Genomic DNA, 22,496 nt, shown 5'->3' with positions numbered 1-22,496 from the left:
ATAAAATTTAATGGTGCCAAATCTTCTGCGTCTTTTCGTTTAAAAATTTTTTCGGTAGCATAAAGCGAGAAATGATTTTTTTCTTAGACCATGGAAAACGTGGTTTTTAATTTTTTTTTAAATACTTCCCGACCCCCCAACCAATTGGGCTTCGTGAGGGGACGCTGCCCATTGCGTGCGCCAAATTTCATGTCGATGGTTTCAAATTTCGGACACTTATCGCGTTTCATAGCGATGTCCAAACGTCGGCCGAAAATCGAAAAAAAAAAGATGGCTTCCGGGTTTCGACTGCCGTCATTTTCCAATATTTTGTGTAGAACGCGGGCGAAAAAGGACCAAAATTTCAACTATCTACTTCAAACGGTTCGAAAGTGATTGTCTTAAAATCCATTGCTACAGAGAACGGAGAACGGAGAAACAGACAACCCCTACCCAGATCATTTCTGCACCAATGGGGGTCCCCTAGGACCAACCGTTGCCGATATAAAACTTTCGTTGCCAATCGCTTATAAGGGGTGTTTTTTTTTTCGATGTATAGAACTTTAAGTTACAATAAATCAACGATGACATGAATTTTATTTACCTGAAAGATAATCTTGTGGCATTACATTTTAAATATGATTTCTGGCATATGACCGCCACGGCTGGCGCGGATGTAGTCGAATCTGGACGTCCAATTTTCGATGAATTTTTCCAACATTTGTGGCCGTATATCGGCAATAGCACGGCGAATGTTGTCTTCCAAATGGTCAATAGACCAATGACTTTACATAGCCCCACAGAAAGTAGTCTAGCGGTGTTAAATCACAAGATCTCGGAGGCCAATTCACAGGTCCAAAACGTGAAATTAGGCGATCACCAAACGTGTCTTTCAATAAATCGATTGTGCCACGAGCTGTGCAAACTGTTGCACCGTCTTGTTGAAATCACATCTCCTGGACATCATGCTTATTCAATTCAGGAATGAAAGAGTTAGTAATCATAGCTACCGATCATCATTGACTGTAACGTTCTGGCCATCATCGTTTTTGAAGAAGTACGGACCAATGATTCCACCAGCCCATAAAGCGCACCAAACAGTCCGTTTTTCTGGATGTAACGGTGTTTCGACATACACTTGAGGATTAGCTTCGCTCCAAATGCGGCAGTTTTGTTTGTTGACGTAGCCATTCAACCAGAAGTGCGCTTCATCGCTAAACAAAATTCGCTTATGAAAATCGGGACCAACGGCAATCTCGGCCCATTCGATGAATCTACGCCTTACTTGATGATCGTTTGGCTTCAATTCTTGCACGAGTTGGATTTTGTAAGCACGTAAACCAAGATCCTTCCGCAAAATCTTCCATAAAGTGGATGGACACAGATCCAATTCCTGTGCTCGATGGCGGATGGACTCATTCGGGTCTTCCTCAATGCTACGCCTAACAGCAGCAATAGCGTTTTCTGTACGCACCGTACGGCATCTCTGGGGATGCGAGTTATCAATAAGAGTAAACGGGGTGCGAAAACGTTCCATGGTTAATCGAATTAACTGCTCTGATGGACGATTTTGCCGACGATAAAATGGACGTAGTGCGCGATATGTATGCCGCACAGAACCATTATTTTCGAAATAAAATTGCACTATTTGCAAGCGTTGTTCAGGCGTGAGTCTATTCATGATGAACTGCCAAACCAAACTGAGAATAAATCACTTGACAGCTGTTAAATCGGTAGCCATCTTGAACAGTAATGCCAACTTAAAGTCCTATACATCGAAAAAAAAAACACCCATTACTTTCGAAAAAATCGATTTCATCGATAAACAATAACCCCGCTATGACTGGTAAGGCTGATGGTAGATTTTTTTCCCGGCAAATAGGTATGGCAGTTTATCAAGCAATATCTGATGCGACACACAAAATTGCCGGGCAGTCCCCCTCGATGCACCCGACAATATGTCCCAGCAGTTCATTTACTGCATCTTTTGTTGACTTTTTTTTTCCTAAATCCAAACTGTGATTTTGAGAGAAGATTACAATTTTCCAAGAATGATACTACTCTATTATTAAAACATATTTCAATGGGTTTTGACAGTGGGCACTATGGAAATTGGCTTATAAATGTTTGGATAACTATTCTCTCACTTCTTGAGCTCTGGTATTACCCTGCTGACCTATAGTTTGTTCAGGAATGTATCCAAAAGAAAACATTTGTTAACAATAATTGCTGCCTGCTTCAAAATTTTCTTACTAAGACCGTACTGAGGCCGTACTGTTACTTAAATCAATAATAATTTTACTTTTCTTCTGTACTTACTGGAACATTAAGATATCATTATGTATATATTTAGTGGTCGCATTGGATGGGTCTAGATCTGTTTTTTGTAAGTTAGTGGTGAGGTTATTTGACATGTTTACAAAATTGAAGTTAAATTGTTCTGAAGTAATACCTTTTCACTTTTATTATTCATACTCTTTACAATGCCCTATATTTCTTTCGATTTATTCGCACTATTCTTAATTTGCCTGCGGTATGCCTACATATATAATTTCAGGTTCGCTTATTGCTTCTCGAATTCTTGTTTTTCGCATCCTACTTGCCAGGTATGGCCTGTTCCTGAAAGTGACCAATTGCTTTTGAATGGGATTATCCAAGGCTGCTGATTAACATACAATGCAACACGAGAATTTAAATTCAGGTAAAATTTTGGTCCGTAATAGAAAATAATTTTATACCTAACTTTGTTTAATATTCTTTGGTTTGGTATACTACTTAGTTTAAGTTTATTAGTAATTAGTAGTGGGAGTCTAGTGTATCTCAGGAGATGCTCGCGCCCAAATGTAGAAAACACTATTCTATTGAGACTAAGGAAGTTATAAACAATGTTAATTTGACTCTCATTGAACGCGGTACTAGCAAGCAAGCATCTTTAGAAGAAACGGGCACATTGACGAAAATTCCAACATCGACTGTACGGAAAATTGTGAATAATCCCATTTCAGCGACGAAAAAAAGAAGCGATGCTAACATTTTGTCGAATGTAGATGAAAGTGATCCAGATATAATACGGCGTACATTAGATATCTTAATTTGGAGGCTTGAAAAAGATGGAACCGGTGTTAAATGTGGCAGAACTACCTTATGGGTTTTAAATTTAAAAAAATTGACAAAAAACAAGTTTTAATAGAATCTTTTAGAATTCGGAAATGGCGACTAGAATATCTTGAAAAAATTAGGATTTACAGAGAACAAGAAAGGCCAATTATTTACTTGGATGAAATCTGGTTCGACACATCGACAATTGAGGTTCTACAAAGCTTGAACCTACAAAAGGAATACATCGTGATAATTATGCAAAAAATCTAGGGAATACAGTTTTACCACTGTATATTTAATCCCATCGAACATGTTTGGTACCAAGTGAAATCTGCCATTTGTCGTAACAATGTTTTTCCCCGTGTTAACTCCAATGTCTTCAAACTTATAGAAACCGAAGTTTTTAACATCCCAGACGATGGAAGACGTATCACTGTGTAGTCCCTGTGCATGCTTAATTTTATTGATCCACACCTTTGCGAAAAACACTTTAATATTTACTACTCCTTAAGTCTCGATTCTTCTTAAAATTTTTAACTGCTGTCGTAAAATTTATGGCGGTAGGGGGCTAAGACAAAAGCAGTGCGTCTTTTAAAACGTAAAGTCTGCTATATAATCCCACGTAAATCTAACACGATAAGAAAATATTAAGATGCTTCGCCAGTTTCAAGTCTTGCTATTGTGCGTGCTGATTCCACAGCATTCAGTAGTCACGAGCAATCCAATACGTCCAATTCCTATTTTCGGATATTCGAAGACGAAACTCGTTCTCAAAGCGACTACGATTTTTTTGCAAATTTTGATCGCGCTGTTCCCGGTCGTTGGCTATATCGCTGTGCCCATTCTGGCTGTCCTGAATGAACTGTTATGTTTGTTGTGACGGCGGGTCTACAACGAAACATCATCGCATCGAGGTTTCCTTTTCTAATTTGTATTCTATTTGTATTAGCGGCAAAATTGAAATAATACATTGTGAAGTTTTTTTTTGTGAGAACTGTGTTTATTTGTCTAGTAAATGGCGTAACCATCCAGCACTTTTTGCGGTGTCAACAAATAATAAGCCAACCAATATGTGGCTGAAGTTAGATTTGGATTTGGATTCGGATTTGCGAATATTACAGTGGACCAGTTCGTTATTTACCTTAATTTAAAAAACGTGTTCCTGTGGAAATGCGGGGAAATTAAGCAAAAAGTAACCCCTTTTTCGCTCGCATCACCCCAAATAATTCGTTATATTTATTTCGCAATATCAAAAAAAATCTGACGTTGTCCCAGATTTTACCATTATATCATTAAAGAGCCACTTGAGAGAGCTTCAAAATAATGTTTTACTCAACCACCCTGAAACAGTCAGGAAGATATAAAACTACCCGCAATAATAAAATAACCAAGTGTTCGTTTTGTTCATTTTGGAATCTCAAAAAAAGCTGACATTGAAAAGTCACTTGGGAGAGCTTCAGAATGATGGACTACTCAACCACCTTGAAGCGGTCGGGAAGGTGTAAAACCACCCGAAATAATGAAATAACCAAATGTTCGTTTCATTTATTTCGCAATCTCAAAAAAATCTGACGTTGTCCCAGATTTTACCATTATAGCATTAAAGAGCCACTTAAGAGAGCTTCAAAATAATGTTTTACTCAACCACCTTGAACCAGTCGGGAAGATATAAAACTACCCGCAATTATGAAATAACCAAATGTTCGTTTTATTTATTTCGGAATCTCAAAAAAGCTGGCGTTATCCCAGATATCAGAAAACCTGAATTTTACCCACTCAAGTCGAAAAAGCTGGTCCCTATTGAGACGACTGGGGGCTGCAACCCACATACCAATCCCCAAACCAGCAGTATCGCCAAATGAAATCGCGATACACATCAAAGAAAGAGCCGAGTGCGTAACCATAAGCAAAGAGGACATGACATCAGTACAAAACGAACTAGATCAGAAGAGGAATACATTACAAGAAGACGCACAGTTTTCAACCCCTTTTACTAACGACGAGGTGAACACTGCTATAAAAAGCCTTAAACTAAGGAAAGCAGCTGGTGTCGACAACATTTTCCCTGAATTTATTAAACACCTAGGCCCAAAAGCAAGAACATGGATTAAAGACTTCTTTAACGACATACTGAATACAGCACGGCTTCCAAATGAATTTAAAATGTCTCACACTCTCGCTATCCTCAAACCGGGAAAAAGTCCTGAAACCCCAGCAAACTACCGCCCTATAGCCTTGCTGTGCATCTGTTATAAACTATTGGAACGGATGATCTACAACAGAATATGCCCCATTATAAATGAACATCTACCGCATGAGCAAGCAGGATTCAGACCAAACCGTAGTTGCTGCGAACAAGTACTGGCCCTCACCTCTTACATAGAAGCAGGATTTCAGAAAGGCCTAAAAACATCAGTGGCCTTTGTCGATCTTAGCGCAGCATACGACACAGTGTGGATAGATGGGCTGATCCTGAAACTCATGAAAATGATCCCTTGCATGAAACTAACCAGATTACTGGAAAGAATGCTGAAAGGTCGCTATTTCAAGGTCACTTTAGGCACATCAAGTAGCAAATCAAGAAGCATTAAAAACGGTCTCCCTCAAGGCTCAGTACTGGCTCCACTACTTTTTAATGTTTACATAAGTGACACCCCAAATACTACGTCACGTAAGTTTTGTTACGCAGACGACATGGCTATAGCCACTCAAAATAAACACCTTGAAGAAGGAAAAACAACCATAACAGCCGACTTAGAAACCTTAAACCAATACTTCCAAAAATGGAGACTGCGGCCGAACCCAAATAAAACAGAGACATGTGCCTTCCACTTAAATAACAGGATGGCGCACAGAGAACTAAATGTCACGTTTTGTGGAGAACCAGTCAAACACAACAAACACCCCAAATATCTAGGCGTAGTCCTCGATAGGTCTCTCAGCTTTAAAAAGCACCTTGAATTGACATGCCAGAAACTTAAAACCCGAAACAACATCATACGTAAATTGGCAGGCACCACATGGGGAGCAAATGCAGTTACCTTACGCACTGCAACACAGTCACTTGTATACTCTGTAGCGGAGTATTGCGCTCCTGTATGGGGCAGAAACTCTCATGTAAATAAGATTGACACCCAACTTAATGAAGCCATGAGAGTAGTAACAGGGACACTGAAGTCGACTCCTTTACCATGGCTCCACGTGCTATCAAATATCGCTCCCCCAGGAATCCGAAGACAACAGGCTACATTCCAAGAATGGCAAAAGATAAATCACCCAGACCAGCCAAGAACGTGGCCTATTCACAAGGTAATCGATGAACCCTGTGTGAATCGACTGAAATCAAGGGCCCCAATATGGAACTTGGAAGCACTTGCTCCAGGAAAAACCTACGACGCTTCTGAATCATGGAAATCCGTATGGAATAACAGCAATGTCAATCAACACAACATAGAAGATCCTAATAAACAGCTCCCAGGGATGCAACTACCTCGGAAAACATGGTCCCTATTAAATAGTTAGAACTGGACATGCAAAAACGAGATCAGCGATGCACAAATGGGGAATTGCCGACAATCCAGCATGTGACTGTGGAGCTGAAGAGCAAACATTAACACATATAGTCCAAGACTGCCCACTGAGAAGATTTACTGGACAATGGAAAGACTTTACTGATGCAAGCCCCGCTGCCATTGCATGGTTATCTGAACTGGATTTGGACCTGTAGATTTAATTTTCCCATACCGCTAGGTTGCTCGCATGCACCTGTTATATGTACTGTCTGTGTCACATTTAATGTGTATTACTGTGTTTTACATTACTTGTATTAATTGTCACTTATACCTACCTTTCATAAAAATTTTGTTTGTAACCTATTATATAGCACTTGTAGAGCCATACGATAAATAAATAAATCCCAGATATTATATCAGACCATTGAAGAACCACTTAGGAGAGCTTCAAAATGATGTACTACTCAACACCCTTGAAGCCGTCGGGAAGGTGTAAAACTACCCGAAATAATGAAATAATCAAATGTTCGTTTCATTTATTTCGGAATCTCAATAAAAGCTGACGTTGTCCCAGATATTGAATTAGAACATTGAAGAGCCACTTACGAGAGGTTCAAAATAATGTACTACTCAACCACCTTGAAGCGGCCGGGAAGACATCAAAATACTCGCAATTATGAAATAACCAAACATGACTTTTATTTATTTCGCAATCTCAAAAAAAATTAAATTTGTCCTAGATATTCATATAGACCATTGAAGCGCCACTTAGGAGAGCCTCAAAATTATGTATTACTCAACCTTGAAACCGTCGGGAAGATAAAAAATTACCTCCAATTATGAGATGCCCTAGAATTCGTTTTCAAATAGTTGTCATATTTAAAATGTTATGTTGCACACCCTGTATATTTTGTCATGTTAGGTTGCTGTGGTTAATTTTAAAAACAAGTATATGCCTGCCTCTTTTTACTTTTGAATTACATGAGAGAAATTGTACAACCAACATGATAACTATTGTTCCTAATCCGGAAACATTTCATCGATTTTTTCTTTGAATGGGACACCCTGTTTCTCTAAACGGTGTCAAGTACAGAATTTAGTCCCTCGAATTTTGGCGTTTCCTATACTATACTACAAATATTTTATAATGAAACATAATATGCAATTGTTATTAATCCCAAAAGCTCAAATTTGTGCGCAAATGTCGTCCCAGAAAACTTTTAATGAAAGGCTAAATAACTATAAAAATGAAAATTACAAACAAAATTAAGAAAGTTTCCTGAATATCGCGAGCATCTATGATCGATGGATGTGTCGTTGCCAGTAAATTTCGGGATAAAACCCAAATCTCTACTTTGATAATGGCGAATTTTAGGGAGTAGTTTTATGTCTGCCCGACCGTTTCAAGGTGATTGATTCATTTTGAAGCTCTCCCAAGTGACTTTTCAATGGTCTAATTCAATATCTGGGATGTCAGCTTTTTTGAGATTCCGAAATCAACAAAACGAACATTTGGTTATTTCATTATTGCGGGTAGTTTTATATCTTCCCGACCGCTTCAAGGGGGTTGAGTAGTATATCATTTTGAAGCTCTCTTAAGTGACTCTTCAATGGTCTAATCCAATATCTGGGACAACGTCAGGTTTTTTGAGATTCCGAAATAATTAAAACCCATATTTGGTTATTTCATTCACTCTGCAACATAATTCAATAATTTTATCGCTCTTGTATATACCACCTTCCGTAGCCGTAGATTGTTATGCTGCATTTGCTGCATTTCGAAATTCTTCACAACAACACTAGTTTTGGGTGACTTCAACTGCCCAGATTATGTTCACCAAAGCAACAACGAACGTAAAACGTTTACTATCAATTGCATGCTAGATTTTTTAAATATGAAACAATACAATTGTATATTTGAAAGCAAGGACAGGCTTCTTGATTTAGTATTACGAGGTTAGAGCCAAAATTTCAAGGCCTGACATAGATGCACCTCCAGTATCACGATAAAACTTTGTCTTCTTTTAAATATATATCTTAGCAGGCTGCGAAAAAAAATGAAGTCTTGCGTCAAATAGTTTTTCATTGACAGGATTTTGAACAAGACGCGTCCGAAAAAATGTCGCAAATAACGCAAATTGAGTATGAGCAGTCATAAAGTTTTTGACAAAAGAAGGGTTAGCGCCTAAAATTATTAAAGAAAGGCTGGACGGTGTGTACGGCCAAAGTTTTCCTTCGTATTCTGTAGTGAAAGAATGGGCAAAACGTTTTCGAATGGGGAAGGGGTCCCTTGAAGATGATTCAAGAACTGGTCGACCGGTGGAGGTCATAACGCAAGATATTGTTGCGATTGTGGAAGAGGCGGTATTGAGTGATTGACAGAAAATACTAAGCTTTCTGATACAAGTGTTCGTCGAATCTTGGATAATCATTTAGGTATGCATAAGGTTAGTTAGATGGGTTCCTAAAAACCTTTCGGCTATTCAAAAACAACGCGGTGTCGAGTGTGCGCGGTTTTTTTTTTGGAACTCTGTGGGTCGGAACCGAAGCCTGTGATAGAAACTATTGTGACGGGAGATGAAGCTATGGTTCTCTATTATGTCCCTCTATCGAAAAAAGAATCAATGGAGAGGCGTCGTGAGGGTGAAGCACCTCCAAGAAAATTCAGAGTTTGCCAGTCAACAAAAAAGGTGATGGCCACGATCTTTTTTGATTGTGAAGGAATTCTTTTGATAGATTTTAAAGAAACTAATACCGCTGTCAATGGTAAATATTACGCAACATTATTACATAAATTGTGAGACTGCATACGTGTAAAGCGTGGAGGAAAACTGTCCATACTGCTGATGTTGCACAAGCTGTCATTTTAGAATGTGGGTTCCAACAGATAGATCATCCTCCCTATAGTCCAGATATGCCCCCCAGCGACTATTATTTGTTTGGATATTTGAAAAAGGACTTACGTGGACGGCGGTTTAACGGCGAAGTTGAGTTAAAAGAGGCTGTTTTAGCTCATTTTGCAGACAAACCGAAAGTATATTTTTTTTAAGGGATGGAGTTGTTAATAAAGAGATGTAATAAGTTTATTGAAGTTAAGGGATATTATATTGAAAAATAATAAAAAATTGTTACTCTACTTTGTTTCTTTCATATTCAGGCCAAGAAATTTTGGCGCTGCCATCGTATTTAATATTGACTGTAGCATAGCACGCGATACTGTACCTCTTGTTAAAGAAAGTGAAGACCATCCCGCATTGACTATTTGTGTTAATCAACTGACAATAAAGGAATCACAGTTTGGAACTGGGTCAATGCAAAAACATTATAATTTCAGTAAAGCTAATTATTTTGCATTATATAATGACCTTCTAAACACAAATTGAGACTTTTTAAATCACTTTCACGATGTCGTCGAAGCATTGCCGAGCTTTAATGAAAAATTGTATAGCCTTTTTGATCGAAATATACCTCTGTTTAAAAATTACACTCATAAACAGTTAATAAAAGATATAAAACAAAAAGCAAAAAAACACAAAAAATACAAGAAAACTGGTGTTACGGCCCACTTAGTCGAGTTTCAAGACAAAGATGGAAAATTAAATCTCAGATCAAGACTGCTTATTGCGTTTACCTTGGAGCAGTGCAACAAGGTGTTTCTAATGATCTTCGTACATTTTGGTCATATGTACACCAAAAAAATAAATCCACCCGAATCCAAAGTAACATGGTTTGTGGAAGCGTTTTAATATCTTCTTTGTAACGTAGTAGATTTAAACTCAAGCACTATACACTTCTATCCAATTACTAAGAATGAAATAATAAAGGCCGCAAAGAAATTAAAAAATAAAATGACCTCAGGGCCCAATAGAATTCCTTCTTTTTTAGGAAAAGAGTGTCTTTTCCAAGCCTTTACTTAAAATATTTAACCTTGCGCTCTCGTCCAAAATTTATCCGCGATGGTGGAAGGAATCCAGGGTCTCTCCAATTTTTAAAAGTGGTGAAAGAAATCACTTAACCAACTATAGACCTATCACAATCTTATGCAATTTTTCTAAAATACTTGAGGTCGTTCTGTATGACCGTATTTCTAACTCTGTCAGAAGCATTATCTCTCCAAGTCGGCACGGATTTTATAACTCCGGCTCTACAGTCACTAATTTGGTACAGTTTACAGAGTATGTAGCAAGGGTGCTTGGCAGTCAAGGACAAGTATATGTTGTATATACCGATTTTAGTAAAGTATTCGACAAAATCACTCATGCTGGTTTGCTTCAGAAACTTAAGCGTTTTGGATTTGCCGATGGTGCGGTGATGTTTCTCAGAAACTACTTAAGTGACAGGATACAGTACATATCTTACAATGGGTATACATCTAATAGATATTTCACAACATCAGGGGTGCCACAGAGTTCTAACTTAGGACTGTTACTATTTCTAATTTTTATTAATGACGTTGTTTCAAATCTCAATGATACGCAGAACCTGTTATTTGCGGAGGACTTAAAAATTTATACTTCCATTCCTAGTATTGCTGATTGTGTTACGTTGCAGAGATCAATAGATATACTCTTTGACTGGTGTATCCCGAATGAATTGAGTCGCTCGTAAGGAAGAAATTATCGATTTTCAGTATAGATTCTCAAATATTGTTCTCCGACGTGTTATAGATACTAAAGATCTGGGCGTGCATTTTGATGAACCACACCACGAGCATTAATTATGGTTAATAATGGTTAGTTTTGGTTAGTATGGTAATTATGGTTTTATAGTACGCAACTGCAATTCTTTTACCAACATTTGAAGGCCCTGTATTTTGCTTTATGTTGGATCTAAGCTGTAATACGCCTCGGTTGTGTGGAATCCGATTTACTCTTGTCATGGTTGGGCGGTCGGTGGTGCACAGAAAAAGTTTTTGAAGTATCTGTTGTTCAAAACAGAAGGCGCGTATCCACCGAGAGGCATATACTACGAATTTTACTTGGAAAAATTTAATATGAATAGCCTGGAATATAGGCGGAAGTGTGTCAGTTATCTTTGTTTATAAATTGCTTCACAACATTATAGATAGTCCGAATCTACTAGAGTATTTAGATATTCTTGTACCACGGGTCAATTCGGGCGAGAATAAACCTATAAAAAATTCGCCTATAAATATAGATAGCATGTTCAAATTGTAATTGTGTTTCGGACGTAGTTGACATATTTAACTGTGGACTGAGGGAATTGAGAAATACATGTTTGATGTCTAGTCGTCGCTAGCTCGAATTAAGATCTATGGTTAGTCTTGGTTAGAATCTTTGGAGTTCACTCCATAAACCTGCTCGAACTACTCACTAGAATAGGTTAGGTTACATTATATTACATACTGTTTCTTTTTTTTCGTTACCATACATTGTTGTGTAAATGGATTATTTTTTGTTGAGCAATAAAGCTATTATTATTATTATTAAATTCTAATATCCCAAATAACTAATAGATTATGCTGGGTGTTTCAAATTCGGCTCTTACTATTAGGATCTCTGTAACGCTAAGAGATACAGGGTGATCAACCATTAGCTTTTCAAGTAGAAATTCACTCTATAATTGGTAACAAATATATTTTACCATTATTACAAAACGAGCGTTGATTAAGTTTAGCTTATCCTGGTTATTTTAAAATTTTTACAAAAAGAACGCTGACTAAATTTAGCTTGTCCCGGTTATTGCATTATATTAATTCTAATTACATCCTAAACTGGACAAAACGGACACATTCTCACGTATCCGCTGTCGAACATATTGGCAAAAAAAATCGCAATTCGTGTTTTAATGACCATTTTCTTAACAGATCTTTGCTCGTTTCTCACAAACGACACAAAAAACTGCCACAAATCTGGAGCATTAATTGGAGGCAATGGTTAAAAGTCAAGCCATTGGCAAGGGAATTTTGACTAGTGCAGACATGAAGCCTGTGTTGTACTGTGTTTTGGCGTTTTGCTTGGTTCTCACTCCGGCCATTGGGAGAAGACGTAAGTATATTTCGATAATTTTTAATACGTTATACCTTCTACAATCATTATATTTACTGTTTTTTTCCTAAGCTACCAAAACTTCTTATTTTAAATAGCAAATCAAAAATAATTATTGATATGGTCTGTAATTGTCTTTCCTTCCAAATAAAACAAGCAAAAATGTAATCTACGTATCTATACCACCAAAGAAATCTTTTACACAGAGGATGTTTATGTTATCTACATTGTCCATGAAAATATCTGCAAGTAGTGGACAAAGTAGGTGGCAAAATCTGAAAATTTTTTGTTCCAATCTAATTGTGTAAACAGGCATACCCTTTTTTTCATTTTCATGCCTATATCCATCAGTATGATCATACCCTCAGAAACTTGAGAAAGACAAATATAATCGGACGATTTTTTGTTACAACTTTAGTTTTGGTTTCAGATGACAACCACGACGAGTTGGCGGTGTTCTGGGAGGTACTGGAGGCAGTATCTGCAAGTTTAGATTACCCTTCTGACTGGGTATTGAAACTATTTTATTTCTCATTATTTAGTTCATAAGTTAGCTGGTTTTACTTACATTCTCTTAAATTAATTGCATGATTGGAAAAAAGTTTTGGCCTATATTCGTTTTGGTTAGGACTTTTATTATGTTTAATGGATTTTCCATTTTAAAAGCTATTTTCAGATTATGTTTACTTAAGAAGATGCAAAAATTTTTAAAAGTTTCGGAAACATCACATTTAGAAGGAGGTTCTTTGACTATCGGATTTGACTATGATATTTAATTGAGTTGAATAATTTGTAGTATTTAATGGTATGGAGAGAATTGTGAATCATATTATGAAAAGTTAATTTAAGTGAGTATCGATGGCAAGAAGAATTTGGAATAGCGTCTGCATATGAAGATCCATGGTCAGATCTAGAAAAATTAGATTAAGAAAATTAAATAACTGTCTCTCAGTTCCAGTAAATCAAGTAAAAATGTCATCTACGTAGCGCAGTATAGAAATTTCTTGTTCTAAACAATCCATGAAAACTTTACCTAATATCAGTTCCGAGTTAAATGTTATTGTTAAAGTCAAAATGAACTAATCAAAATGAAATAAGGACCACTTTTGCAATTACTTTGTGTTTTTCGAAAAAGTAAAATTCATTCTTCTTAAAACTAAGGCATTCTAACAAAACATTAACTTTAAAATAAAGTCAAATTTTTTAAATTTATGAACAAGCACAGAAATAACTACGACAAAAAAAAGCTTCGTAAGTAACTACTCTCGTGACTTCCATATTATTTAAATATCTTGATAAAAGATATTCATCATAATTTTGTTTATGTAAATGTATTTTTTTACTAAAAAAAACCTTATTTTTGGAAAACCAGATTTTGTATATATTTTTTGCAAATGACAACAAATATTATAACGGAATTACTCAAAAAGTAGTAAAAACAAATGTCCTTAAAAGTGGTCCTTATTTTGCTTTGACTAGTTTAGACTTCCTAATAAAAGAATCTTTGTGTGCACTTTAGCATTGCTCTGAAATCTCTAACATCTAATCCCGACATCTACTAGGCTCAAAGAACATGAAAGATGCTTAAGACTATGAAACTAACCAAATAATCATAACTTAGCGCTGACAAATAAGCAGACTAGGTTAAAATATTAAATAATGTTTTTAGTTTCTCAAAACCAACAAAAAAAATGAAAATCTACTTTATTCGATACAACTGTATACTGAAATAAATATGACATGAAACATACAAATATTCTTGAATTATAATTCATTCATTTAAATGTTGCCTTGAAACCGCAAAAACCCTTAAAAAATCGTTACGTTACGTTAGTTACGTTAGATCCACAAGATATTCTTGTTAGTTTCGACGCAGAATCCCACTTTACTAAAGTTCCTATTCCTGGAACACTCAACATCATTTCAGATATATGAAAATCCGAGAATTTGGAACCAAACCTTCTCATTTTAATTGAAAAATTCTTGTCTAAAACACGTCGTTCTTGTAACAGTCAAATTTATGAGTAAACGTCGGGATCAGCTGTGGGTTGTCCATTATAATTAGTTATCGTGAATATGTTTACGGAAGCCTTTGAAAAGAAAGCTCTCAATACCTTTCATCTACAACAAAAATTATGGAAACGCTACGTCGATGATACTTTTGTTATTTGGCCTCATGGTCACATTAGTGTGGTGCTGAAAAAATATTTTTCTACTCCCGTTTGTAAAATACCTAATTACACACCAATCTAGCAAGCGGGAAGAGTCAGTTTCATTTCCCACGGATTCGATCCACTTTGGATATTTCCGAAATTTTACCGCACGGGTTTGGGAGCAATCGGATGTTTTTCGGAGATATTTCCCACGCCTTGAATTTTGACGTTTGCCAATTCTGACGGTCATGTAAGCGAATGTATTCGTGTTGTTTTGCAAAAATGTCCCCGAAACTAACGATCGTAGAAAAAGTATAAACTTTTAAGTCACTCGCTTATTAAACACACGCTCCGCTCGTATCAAATAAACAATAAACTCGTGAGCAAAATGCCGTTATATTATAATATTATTATAAATAATTAAGTTATTTTATTATTTATGGTAATATATTGTTTTTAATGTCAATTTTGGCTTCTATTGCATCTATGCCCGCGCCTTGTTGCTTTAAAGAGTGTTCAACTTCCGATTTAATAAGCTCAGGTTCATGTTGAGTAAACTTTGAATGGTTAATGTGGTTCGAGGGTTCACCTTGCTTGTATGATTTTGTGCCGTTGAAACTTGTTGCGGAGTGTCTTTCTATTTGCGAACTGTACCGCTATACTTGCGAACTAGAGTTCCCTAATTCCAGATATTCAAAACAGAGACGAAGCAAACATTGGTCAATCGGTAAACCAATTTCTTTGGCAAATGTCGTACTCAAACAGGTCAATTCGGCCGGTTCGTGTCGCAAATTAAATTCGACTCCGTCAAATAAATTATTCGCTTCGCTAGGAAACGTCCTGCCCTTTAAACTCTTACGACAGCTCATAAAAGTTGCGCCGCGAGCACTAAAGGATTCTGTTTTAGCAACAAACGTACCAACAAAAAATAAAAATTATCGACCACCATCTTCAGATTTTTTTGTAATTTAATAACAGTTTATATTTCTGTCTGAGGCACTGCCATGAAAATATTAACGATATTTACTCCGCTATTAATACTGATAACGTCACAGAAATATACGTAAACAAATTAAAGTACTATATAGAAAAATGTACTTTGAAAAAAAAAAACACCAAAATTAAAAAAGAAACCCATGGACAACTAGGGGGCTTGCAAAAAAATTAGGAAACGTACGACAAATAAATAAAAATAAAAATGACCACTTCCTACTATGCAAATGCGTAAAAAGCATCACAGGTAAAGTCTGTTCATAGATATACGAAAGTGACTAACCGATAGGAATTAAGGAAAGACCCGGGCAAGCTGTAAAAATGAAATATGGCCGAACAGGTCTTAGGATTTAATTATTTGGGGTTTTGTTAGGAAATATACTAAACAACATTTATTCATTTATTTATGTATTTATGTTTAAATTAAAAATAAAATTACAAATTATTTTTATTAATTACTTAAATTACTTAAAATTATTCACATAATATATCAGTATCACTATCGCTATCATCGCCTGTTCTAATTATTATTTGTTCTATATTATTTGCAATATGGATATACGATTGTTCTGCTTTTTCTATATATTTAACAGAATTTGCCCAACTTTGTGGAGCGATGTTAAAAACTTCGGTTTCAATAAGTTTGAGGACATTGTAGTTAACACGAAGAAAAACATTGTTACGACAAAGATGTTCAATGGGATTAAACATACAGTGTATGTACTGTATTCCCTAGATTTTTTGCATAATTATCACAGACGTATTCCTTTTGTAGGTTCAAGCTTTGTAGAACCTCAATTAATTCCTTTTTGGTATAATTTTCCTGAAAGTAAATGTCGTTATTATACATGTAGTTTTGGATTGTTGCTTTTGTGTCACATGAGGAAGTGGTTTTAGTCAACTGTCTACTGTGATAACTTGCATTGTCCATTACAATGACGCTATTAGGAGGAATGTTTGGAACTAGTTTGTTTTTAAACCAACTTTCAAATAAATCAGCGGTGGTGTCTTCATGGTAATCCACATGATGGAGGGGTTTTAGTCAACTGTCTACTGTGATCTTTAGAGCCAGCATGCAAAATAGTTATTCTTTTACCTCTTTTTGATGGCGCGTTTGTTTTACACTTTTCAGTTGAGTCAACCCAACCCTTTTCCTGGGTATCATAAGTGTCATCTAAGTAACTAATTGGCCTCTGCAAATCCTAATTTTTTCTAGATATTCCAGTAGCCATTTCCGAATTGTAAAATTCCATTAAAACTTCCCTTTTGTCAATTTTTTAAAATCTAAAACACATATACACTTCCATAAGGTAGTTCTGCCACATTTAACACCGGTTTCATCTTTTTCAAGCCTCCTAATTAAGATATCTAATGTACGCCGTTTTATATCTTGTCACTTTCATCTACACTCGAGAAATGTCAGCATCGCTTCTATTTGTCCTCGCTGAAATGGGATTATTCACAACTTTCCATACAGCTGATATTGGAATTTTCGTCAATGTAGCTGTTTCTTCTAAAGATGCTTGCTTGCTGGCACCACGTTCAATGAGAGTCAAATAAAGATTGTTTATAACTTCCTTAGTCTCAATAGAATAAATAGTGTTTTCTACATTTTGCGGGATCATCTCCTGAGATACACTAGACTCGCACATGTTTTGCATAATTCGCACACGATTCAACACACGCTCTATTACACACGGAATAAGAATGATTACTTATAAAGTTAAACTAAGTAGTATACCAAGCCAAAGAATATTAAACTCAGGTAGGCATAAAATTATTTTCTATCACGGACCACAATTTTAACTGAATTTAAATTCCGAAACTTTAGGTAATAATCTTGTTCAAATTTTACGAAAATATTTGAAAGTATATTAAAACAGAAGATGGTGGATTACTTGTGAAAGTGTAACATTGTAACAGTGTAACAGCGTCAATGTGATCAAATTTAAAAAAAAGTGCCTCAAGGAAACGTACTGGAACCTATACTCTTTGCTATCTATATTAACGGGCTTTTCAAGATAAAATTAAAAGACGGGATGTGGGTTTTGCTAATGACACCGAAGTTATTTATAGTGCTTTAAACTGGACAGAACAATCCATTATCTTATTTGTTTCAGAAATTATTGTAAATACAAAAGTTATGAAGCTTGTTAGGATGCACAGTTTAAGTATTTAAAAGAAGACAGATTGTCCCCGAGAATATTTTTTAATTTTGGTTTAAATTTCTTATAAACTTCTTCAACTTATTTTATTAGTGCTAATACCTGCCTAATTCTAATAGCTTTCACATTATTTTTGAAGGAAGATCAATCGTATTTAATACTAGCTCAGAAAATATTTTTTAATTTTGGTCTAAATTTCTTATAAATTTCTTCAGCTTTTTATTAATGCTAACACCTGCCTAATTCTAATAGCTTTCACATTATTTCTGAAAGAAGATCAATCATATTTAATATTGGCTCAGAAAATATTTTTTAATTTTGGTTTAAATTTCTTATCAACTTCTTCAACTTTTCTATTAATGCTAACACCTACCTAATTCTAATAGCTTTCACATTGTTTCTGAAGGAAGATCAATCATATTTAATATTGGCTCGGAAAATATTTTTTATTTTGGTTTAAATTTCTTATAAATTTCATCCTTCTTTATTAATGCTAACACCTACCTAATTCTAATAGCTTTCACATTATTTCTGAAGGAAGATCAGTCATATTTAACATTGGCTCAGAAAATATTTTTTAATTTTAGTTTAAATTTCTTATAAACTTCTTGAACTTTTTTATTAATGCTGACACCTACCTAAATCTAATTAATAGCTTTTACATTATGTTTCAAGGAAGATCAACCATATTTAATATTGGCTTAGAAAATATTTTTTATTTTGGTTAAAATTTATTTTAAATTTCTTCAAATTTTTTTATCAATGCAAACACCTACCTAATTCTAATAGCTTTCACATTATTTCTGAAGGAAGATCAATCATATTTAACATTGGCTCAAAAAATATTTTTTAAATTTCGTATAAACTTCTTCAACTTTTTTATTAATGCTAACACCTACCTAATTCTAATAGCTTTCACATTATTTCTGCAGGAAGATCACTTTAAATTGAAAAATCTCGAACTTTATCCTCAGGTTGAAGCAATGAGCAAAACAAGATTTTGATGCATATCTAAGACATCCAACAAAAAAAAATTACCCAAATCTAATCATAAACAAAGATTTTGCAAGGGTCTAAGCGGGACACACTGTAGAAGTTTTCTATATGAGTTGCGAGGATTATTATTCTATGCTAGATATTGACTTTTTATTCTAGGTCGCCAAAATAAAGCATCCTCTTCTCGTACACGACGTTCCTGCGGTCACCCTCAAAGAGTTACAACTGATCGGCGATATCCAGATCAAGGCTTTCATCGACATCGGCAAATGCTACGTGGATCGTTTCGGAGAGTTCCTCAAGGACAACGAGCAGGCTCTTTACAAGATAGCTAAGAAATGCCACGGCGATCTCTTGTGTGTCGTCAACACGGTTGCGTTAAAATATGAGAACAAGATAGTCGAGTTGATACTGGCCAGCGTGAAAAAACTGGGGGTGATTTTGATAGAACGTATCGAGGTCGCCCTGGAAGAAGTATGTGAGACAGAGTTCCTCATCACCAGGAAACTCCTCGAGATACTCAAAGCATTTTCTCTTATTTTCTGAATTGATTATGTCGTTGGGTGAATAAAATGTACGCTATGGACTTTCGATTTTCTTTCATTCCGGTAATCAGTGGTCAAAATATGGAGTCGACCCATTTTGCAAGAGTTTGCAATCTTTAAATTTTACAACTTTTCTCAATGGTTTCCAATATCCCCATGATAGACTTCCTTATCTTGAACATACAATAAAAAGCATATAAAAAGATTAATGGTGTTCCATTTTTTCTTGCCTTGAATCTGAAAACTTACGGTCCGTAAAAAGAAATCCGAATAAACCACTGAATTCAGGATTCTGCCTTCGTCAATGCACAGAAGAATCCTTAAACTGTGCCATTTTTTTTTCAATTGTCCAAAAACCTCTCAACGTCTTCGATCCATCAAAGACAAAATTCCATTTGAGATTCCAGGAGTTTACATCAACATCAAACATCAACTAGGCTCAAAGAACACAAAAGAGGCTTACGACAAATGAACTCATCAGCAGTTGCCGAACGCAATCACGAAACCGGTCATAAAATTTTATTCGATTAAACTAAAATTTTTGCATGTAATCAATTCTTCTACCAACGAAAAATCCGAGAGTCTATAGAAATCTATCAGCAACCTAACAATCTTAACCGCGACTCATGTCTCTACCCGTCGCCAAGTCGAACTTGCTGACTTTTCGCCAATCATCCTGTCGGCTTCTTCAGAACTTGACTGAAACTATTTTACTATGTACCCGTTTATATATTGTTTGATGAGGGCGGAGCTATATGAAGGGCATAAACACCGTCTCGGATGACGGATTCCCATATTGGTGACAGGTAGAGACCTGAGTCGCGGTTAAGATTGCTAATAGATTTCTATAGATTCTCGGATTTTTCATTGGTAGAAGAAGTGACAACATGCAATAATTTTAATTTTATCGAAAAAAAAAAAATCTGGAACCAAACCTTCTCAACCTATAACGGTCAAATTTTTGAAAAAACGTCCACTATCACCAATCATCGCGAATATATTTATGGAAGCCTCTAAGAAGAAATCTCTCGACACCTTTCATCTAAAACCAAAATTATGGAAACGCTACGTCGATGATACTTTTGTTATTTGGCGTCATGGTCAAGAAACCCTAGTAGATTTTCTTAGACATTTAAACTCTATACACCCTAACATACGTTTTACTAATGAGTTGTAAACTAATAATAACCTTCCATTCTTAGATATTCTTATCAATAGAAAATCAGTCCTAACATTGGGTCCTTGTGTTTACAGAAAACCTACGCACACAGACCAATACCTTAATGCATAGTCACGTCACCATCCGGCCCAAAAATCATAGGTTATCAACTCTCTTGTTTACAGAGCCCTATAGCTATCTCAGCCCGAGTCACATAACAATCTTTACCGCGACTCTACCTGTCACCAATATGGGAACTAGTCATCCGAGACGGTGTTTATTGCTCCTCATTGAGCTCCACCACCCTCAAACAATATATAAGCAGGTACAGAGTAAAATGCGAGCCAGTTTCAGTCAAGCTCTGGAGAAGCCAACAGGATATAGCATTATATTTGAAATTTTCGAGAAAATCATACTACCAACTCGTAAAAGAATTTATATCGTGATGATGTGAAGCTCTTATAAATACTCTTTAAAACTAAACTACGTTCCTCGAAATAGGATTAGCCAAAAAAATTTTATTCAACTTTTTCTAAACCCTTCCCCCACCCTTAATTTGACGAGATAGAAAAAAATATTACGTTAAAAGTAAGTTAAAAGTAATTTTGGTATAGGTTAGTTTGGAATATTTTTGAGAAAACCCGTTTTTTCTATTTTACAGTAGAGGTCGCGCCCCCTAGCGACCATTTTATGAACCTGAAAATAATTTCCAGCTTTTCCTCTCAGCCGATTTACCTATAAACATATTTTTTTCTAAGTTGGATTATTAATGGTTCCTGAGATATGACCGGCGTCTTTTATTAATGGGCCACCCTGTACAATGTTCATCCCTAATAAAAAGTACTATTGTTAAAACTGTGTTTAAATGTCGGAAATGTCGTGTACGTGTTCAAGGAAAATTAAAAAAAAGAGATATTTTCTTGAGAGGCCAAAAACTATATTCTAGGAATCTCCTCCAGGTTTGGCTTAATTGTTTAGTTAATTTAACTTATTTGATTGTAATTACGATTTAATTATTCTAGGTTTATAATTGGGTAAATTAGCTAATGTTGAGATTCCACACATAAGGGTTTTTTAAACCTAGGTGTCTAGGTCAGTCATTGTAATTTTAAAATTGAAATATTGTAATAATGACAATAATTGTAACAATAATAAAGTAAAGTAAAGCCACTGGATTTGATGTAAAAAATCCATATGATGTCGCTTTCATCGTCTCATTACCGTGCATGGGTGTTTAAAATACACAAGGTAATTTTTAACTAATGGAAACGTATTTTTTAATACCAGACGAGCTCAATTTTTTTCCGGAAATTTAAGCTTCAGCTGAAAATAGAAATAACACCGTTATAGAGTCATGTAAGGCCGTTGTAAGACACCCGGTACAAACCAGATTTCAGATATTTACTCCCACGCGATTTTCAGTTATCTATTCGCTCCGTCGAAATGATCTGAAATGTTTCAACGCATACTTATCTTTTTTATGCCGAATCATTCCATTACACGAACCTCTGGCGTACTCTTTCATTATAATATATCGCCGTGTTGTTTGTGAATAAGGAAAATAGAATCGGCGACAGAAATAACGTTTCAGCGAAGCCTGTTTCGTTGACGCATATATGTAACGCCTCCCCTGATAAACTCGCGTCTTGTTTCAAGCGTATATTATGCTCAGGTGCGCGAATGGATTTATTATTGACTGCGCTAAACGCACTTTTATTGGTCATGACGTCAGCTCTCGTATCGAGGACATTAACGCCATCTAGCAGCCGCAGAAGCATGCAAACATTCTCGTATGTGTAATATTATCAAGTCTTTTACTACATACATATCTTCTTTATACACTCATAAACAACGTTTTTATAATAATTATTATTATTATCATAATTT

At 35.7% G+C, this 22,496-nt stretch overlaps 2 protein-coding genes across 2 annotated transcripts in view; one reads left to right on the top strand and one right to left on the bottom strand.

Moving 5' to 3' along the window:
* LOC132705493 (neuroglobin-like) overlaps nucleotides 1-22,496 on the bottom strand; it is an 87,389-nt gene that overhangs the window by 42,494 nt on the left and 22,399 nt on the right. The gene's annotated exons all lie outside the window — the stretch shown is intronic.
* On the top strand, nucleotides 12,478-19,491 carry LOC132705299 (uncharacterized). The gene is made up of 3 exons (XM_060675797.1): nucleotides 12,478-12,598; nucleotides 13,029-13,108; nucleotides 19,065-19,491. The coding sequence occupies exons 1-3, from the start codon at nucleotides 12,484-12,486 to the stop codon at nucleotides 19,449-19,451; spliced, it is 582 nt and encodes a 193-aa protein (XP_060531780.1). The 5' UTR covers nucleotides 12,478-12,483; the 3' UTR covers nucleotides 19,452-19,491.

This window comes from Cylas formicarius, unplaced genomic scaffold (assembly GCF_029955315.1).
Source record: "Cylas formicarius isolate icCylForm1 unplaced genomic scaffold, icCylForm1.1 PGA_scaffold_7__23_contigs__length_41026272, whole genome shotgun sequence".
Lineage (NCBI taxonomy): Eukaryota > Metazoa > Arthropoda > Insecta > Coleoptera > Brentidae > Cylas > Cylas formicarius.
Note: the sequence above shows the minus strand (reverse complement) of the source record. Positions and strands in the feature narration are given on the sequence as shown.

Excerpts from the sequence above, each read along its gene's own strand:
- LOC132705299 (XM_060675797.1), top strand. The coding sequence starts at position 12,484 with ATGGTTAAAAGTCAAGCCATTGGCAAGGGAATTTTGACTAGTGCAGAC. Across the intron at positions 12,599-13,028 it reads TCCGGCCATTGGGAGAAGAC|ATGACAACCACGACGAGTTG; the intron begins GTAAGTATATTT and ends TTTTGGTTTCAG. Across the intron at positions 13,109-19,064 it reads TAGATTACCCTTCTGACTGG|GTCGCCAAAATAAAGCATCC; the intron begins GTATTGAAACTA and ends TTTTTATTCTAG.